The sequence below is a fragment of the Amblyomma americanum genome, chromosome 8 (genome assembly GCF_052857255.1).
Source record: "Amblyomma americanum isolate KBUSLIRL-KWMA chromosome 8, ASM5285725v1, whole genome shotgun sequence".
In the NCBI taxonomy this organism is placed as follows: Eukaryota; Metazoa; Arthropoda; class Arachnida; order Ixodida; family Ixodidae; genus Amblyomma; species Amblyomma americanum.
The window spans coordinates 58,134,621-58,140,620 of record NC_135504.1 but is presented as its reverse complement, the minus strand read 5'-3'; the positions used below and the strand labels follow the sequence as shown (position 1 = coordinate 58,140,620).

The window sequence follows — 6,000 nt, the reverse complement described above, 5'->3', positions numbered from 1 at the left end:
TTTTTGGGGCAGAAAAGATAACATTAACACCAAATCTCTTACCCACATTTTTTAGTTCATGCGAAAACCGAAGAACACTGAGTGTTCCACGCTCGGAAATAGCAGGAGTAGGATATAAATCAGCAGGTCATGTAAAAGGAGGCACTAACCTTCAGTAAACGATCGAACAATCTTTAGCACAGCCGTGCCATGCCACCGCTGCTGCCGATGCGAGTAGCGTGGGTGTGTCGACCACAGCACAACAATTTCAAGGAAACAGCCGCGCATAGGCACCGGTAGTTGTGGCCTGCTGGAAGACTGTTGCTTATTGTCTTACGCACCTCGAGGATTGGCTGCGGCCCAGACTATTCTGTTAGAAGCAGTGCCGATGGTGGTCGCTTCCGGAGTTCAGCAGAGACGAAACGACGGAGACTGCAGTAGACGGTGGAACGATCTTTAGAAACACCGCTTCATGCCATAGCTGCTGCCTATGTTTCCTGTCTCTGTATGAGGCGCCTCTGATTCGTCAGAGAGCATTATTGCAAATGCGCAAAATAAATGACGTCACGATTCTCATTTTTCGCATGTGCTTTGGATGTGAAAAAGTTTTTAGATTTTCATTCGCGATTTCCAGTGACGTACCACCTTTACAAGCAGAACAAAGTGTCGATAGTATTTTCGATGAATATATTATGCGTTATAGCATTGTTTGATATTTCCCTTTAGGGTCCCCTTAAAGAGTCCGAGCAAAATATTCACAAGGGGGTTATAAAATCGGTGCATTACGCAAAGTACAGGTCCTCAGAAGTGAGCCGATAACTTGGAAATAATTTTTTTAAAAATTGCGAATCCTGCGCTTCACGTAGACGTCCGTTACCGGTCTGTGCTTTCAATTTCGTGACGTCATGAGGCTCGCATGGCATCAGTCGCGAAGGGCTCTGATTGGTTAGCCCGAAACCGCGTCGACGTTTGTAGACGAAGCAGCAGAGTAAGAGCACCAGTGTCTTATGCGAAGGCGCGAAAATGCCTTTCGCCCGTCCAGTGCATCATCCAAACATTCCCTCTCGGCTGCAAGTACTATCACAAAGGAAAGCCTGACGTAAGTAAAATTTCGCATTCTATCTCTGCGACATACTTTCTCCTCTAGAATCACCGCCAAGAGTCACGACAGATGCGAAAGGGAGTGCTGCCTCCGATGAAAGGTGATAGCCTCGGTGATTCGGTTCAAAACATCGGCAGAGCACGCTTCTCAACCGCTTTCTGACAAGGAGATTGCGATTTTTATTTTTGGTCTAATATGGTCTTTTTTTTTCACGAATCTTTCGTCAAGATGGCCCATTGGTCGTCACACCCAACGCTGCCGCAATGTGAAGCGCATGGTCTTTCGGCCAAGGACTCGATAAGATGGCATCGATAAACACTCAGCGTTGAACACTATAAGACGCAGCCGTGCACACTCAGCGCATGCTTACGTGTCTGCACTTGAGCCTATTGGATAACAACTCTCGTGTCCTAACTAGGCCATCTGTCTGACATTTAAACCAGCCAGACCGTGAGACGTGATGTCCTAGGAGTGAGAGAGAACGTTATCAGTGGGCACGTTTAGCTTGCTCACTTTCTTTGGATCTCTTCCCCCCCCCCCCCCCCCACCGCACCCCCGCCCACTCCTCTTCTTTCGTTTTTGTCTCCAAAGATTTCGCTGTGAGATTTCACTTCAGAAGGCGCCGTAGGAGCAGCCGAATGCGATGATGGTGGATGTTACTTGGGCGTGGGCGGCGGCAGTGCTTGCTGCCCTGTTGTACAGCCTGGCACACTGGCTCGTAAGGTGAGACGCAAACGATAATTTCTGGTCGATCTTCTGGGTGAAATGTAGCTGCCGGCATGACGCGGTTTAAGAGAGAAGCGCAGCACATTCTCATGCCCAACAATTCTGGACAAAACCATTTTTGAGCGGAAAACCGTACATGAACGCAATTTTTTCATTCAAGGAAAGATTTCCCTACAACAATCAATATATCCCCAGATTACCCGATCGCAGTCTCATTTCTTTGTCTGTGAACGTCGTCAAAAGCGAACCCCATTGGTTTCCTATAGCAGTCTTAACTGTTCGATGTGACGACGGAAACGCTATAAAAGAACGATTTTGCTCCACATTAGAGAAATGGATCATTGCCTTAAATATTTCGATAATAGCTAGTAAATTACAATTTTGCAATTTTCAAAATTTTTGTCACAGAATGTTGGACATGCGGACGGCTCACATACGCTGCCAGCTGCAGTATTTGAAACGGGACTAGGCCGGTTGAAGGCGTGTTCAGCGCGGCTTTTTCTGCGCGGTACTTCTCTGCACTTATTCACACATTTCGATGCCTTCTAGAGTTCGGGTGCGTCCTACAAAAAACCATGGACGATCAGTCAAGTGCTTGCGCGCACCGGCGTTAAATCCGCGTTTGGTTCCTTTGCACACTTATATGGGTTTTGAAATAATCGAGTACCATCAATTGGTTAATCTATACTGCCGCCAAACACGTCGATGGGCAAATTTAAGTTGTGAGGCCTAAATGGCACCGATTACGAACATTCATGCTTTTTCACGCGGTTGCATTAGAAACGCCGTAGGAGAAAAAAAACGAATGTCATGTATCTGAAAAATCCCCGATTGGACGAGGAGGTGTGACGCCCAAATGAAGTGAAGAGATCACGTGACGAGAAATGTAACGTCACTGGACCGGAAGTGGCGCCAGTTCTTGCGTGCGAATGCGGCAACGGCGGCCGCGTTTGAATGGAGGCGAAACGCAAAAAGGCACCCTTGTGCTGTGCGATGTCAGCTCACGTTAAAGATCCCCGGGTGGTCGAAATTATTCCGGAGCCCTCCACTACGGCACCTCTTTCTTCCTTTCTTCTTTCAAGCCACCTTCCTTCCTCCCCTTACGGCGCGGTTCGGGTGTCCATCGACATTTGAGACGTTTACTGTGCCAACTATGTTCCTCGGAAACAAAACTAAAGCTACAGCACTGCCGATACATAACGTAGTTGTGTGTCCCTCAATTTTTTCAATTTTTTAAATGGGGTACGCTTTCACGGCAGTGCTTTTACGCTCATTATCATAACAATTAAAAGGCACCCAGCCTAATATTAACATTGCGGAGGACGACAATTTACCTAGAGGCGCAAAACTTGCATGGCCACTACCCTACCCCCTGTAAAGGCCTCAAAATGGTGGAGGAGCGCTAGCTTCTCCGTCTATACAGTACACCAGCAAGGTATACTGTGCCCGGCAGTACTAAAGCATTTCAATCCGGCATATTCGCCGGGGAGTGCCCACACTGTATGGAGGTGTTTGCAGACACCTGTCACATGGTGTGGGCTTGCCCCTCAAATCCTTTCTTCCCACCAAACACAACCGTAAGCTGAAAATTAGAATTGCCCAGCTAACGAAACGGGCGGAAGGGTACGCGTGGTCTCTAGCAAAAACCAACTGGATATCTCAATGCGATTCTCTACAGGGTACCCTCAACACGAAGGGTACCTGGTGCTTCCTAAGGTGCCTCATTGAGCCTAATAAAACCATAGGCGAACAGAGCAGAAATTAAAGGAGGGCACTCAACGACTTTAAAGGCACGGACGAACACCTGTATTAATGGAATGGTTTTGCAATGGAATATGCAAAACCAACTAGCCCAGTCTGCGGCTTTACTGAACACCTAGCTGTAGGCGATGATGAGGAGATTAGGACTTACAGCGGAGATGAAAACTGAAAGTTGGACGCAAAATTTACCAGAGAGGAAATCAAAGCCGCACTGCTGAAGATGAGGCGAGGGACGGCACCGGGAGACGACAAAATCGCGGTCGGCCTTCTGGCCAACCTCAACGATCCAGCTCTAGAAAATTTTACGCACTACAACGACGAATGGTAAGACTCGAGGGATTTAACGAAAGATGGGAAAACATCCGTAGAGACGTTGATCCTCAAACCCCGGTAAAAAAATAAACACAATAAATTTGACACGAATACCTCACGTCCTGCGCAGCAAGATCATGCAGGCGGCAGTGAGGCAAAGGTTCTCCAATTATTTGGAACAGCACGAGGTACTGCCGCCCTCTATGTTCGGCTTCCAGCCACATTTATCAGCCCAGAACGTGCTGCTCTAAATCAATAGGGAAGTCACTGACACCCCTCCCCTTTCGGGAATCTGACAGACAGGGCTATTTTAGCCCTGGACCTGAAGGGGGTTTTTCACAACGTTAAACATAGTAAAATTCTGGAGAATTTGAACGCCATGGATTCCGACGAGAAAACATTCAGATATATATATATATATATATAAGACTTCTTGAAAACATGAAAGCTTTCATCAGAGTTGGGAATGCAAAATTCTGGCCCATGAAGACGGGAACCCGATGCACGCCTGAAGGAGCGGTTATCTCTCCGCTGCTTTTTAACGTTGCCCTCATGGGCCTCCTCGAGATGCTCAATGCCGTGGATAGCGTACGCCACGCTATCTACGCAGACGTCGCTATCTGGTCGTCCCGGGGCAGCGGTCGGGGCAGATGGAGGGGGCCCTCACAGAGGCCGCCTCGGTAGTGGAAGATTACGCTCTGGAGTGTGGTCCGGTGTACGCTCTGAACAAATCAGAACTCTTAGACATTAGAAAGCGCAGAAAACTAGGCGCGAACATGCAAATTTACGTTAACGACACCCAGATACCGGTGGTGGAAACGCTTCGGATATTGGGATTACAAATTAATAACTGGGGTAACAATGCCATGGCCTTGCAAAAAATAAACTCGACCTGCCAAAAAATTAGTAGGATCATTGGTAGGATATCCGGAAAGCAAAGTGGTGTTCTCGAAAAAGAAACCGTTCGCCTGGTTCAAGCGTTCATCGCAAGTCACGTGGTGTATGTGGCGCCCTACTTCAAGCTGAGGAAAAGCGACCGCGGGAACCTCGACGCGATGATTCGGGCGGCGGTTAAAAAGACGCTAGGACTCATTGCCAAAGCGTCTACGGAGTGCCTGCTGCAGCTTGTTGTCCACAACTCAGTGGAGGAGCTGATTGAGGCCCACAGAGCAAGTCATATTGCCCGGCTGTCGATGACCAGCGCCGGTAGACAAGTCCTTCGAGAGCTCCATCTCGCGCTTCGCCCCACCACCGAAAACAGAGTCGACGTCCCAGAGGCATGGAAAAAACAATGACAGTTAAGCCGCTCCCCAAAAATATGAATTGCGAGTATGATCAGGCGAGGCGTGAAGCCAGGGCAAAATTTATTAAAAATTACTACAGGAATAAGGCATGCATATAGTACGTGTGTGCAGCGGGTCCAACCGAGGAGGGCATAGATGTGCACTATTGCGGTGGTGCACGAGGAAAAACAGGTGAACGGGCTCTCGGTAAAACTAGCGACGCCCTTATGTTGGAGGAAGTGGCGATTGCACTGGCCGCCACCCACTTCGACGCAGCGTACGGAATGTCGGACTCGCAGCAGGCCTGCCCAAAATACGTGCGGGGTAGGATAGCGCCACTCGCCCGCGGAATTATATTGGCATCTGAGAGCAATGCTGATTAGGCGATTAGTTTAAAACAGATAGCATGGGTGCCCGGTCACCAGGGGGGTGAGGGGAACGAGGTCGCTCACGCGGCTGCCCGAGCGTTCCTTCCCACGAGTTGCACTCAATCTTCAGGTCCTGCCGTGGAAATCATACCAATCCCGGTAATCCCTTTCGCGGATATAACAAACCATCTACACCTCTGCAGGAGGGCACTCCCGGGACTTGCCAAGGGTCTCGACAGAACCCAGGAGTGCCACTTTAGACGGATCCAAACCGGGTCTTTCTTAAATCCCGCCGTACTAAAACACGTGGATCCTACATTCACGGGCAGGTGGTGCAAATTCTGCTGGTAGTATGCTGACCTATACCACATGGTGTGGTCCTACCAATACAATACTCATATAGCCGTTATAGGTCAGCCAACTAGGGAGAGGGCTGGGAGGCGGCCCTGTCCTGCTCGGACCTGAGGCC

General features: G+C 49.0%; 1 protein-coding gene across 2 annotated transcripts in view; it reads left to right on the top strand.

The window, feature by feature from the left end:
• The first annotated feature begins 1,645 nt into the window (after window positions 1–1,645).
• The window catches only part of LOC144101729 (cytochrome P450 3A4-like), a 41,931-nt gene continuing 37,576 nt past the window's right edge, over window positions 1,646–6,000 (top strand). Inside the window, exon 1 of one of the 2 annotated variants that reach the window (XM_077634862.1) lies at window positions 1,646–1,804. In XM_077634862.1, coding sequence (XP_077490988.1) covers window positions 1,725–1,804 — 80 coding nt within the window. In that variant the 5' untranslated portion in view covers window positions 1,646–1,724. The remainder of the gene's footprint in view (window positions 1,805–6,000) is intronic. The other variant, XR_013308052.1, reaches the window with a different exon arrangement.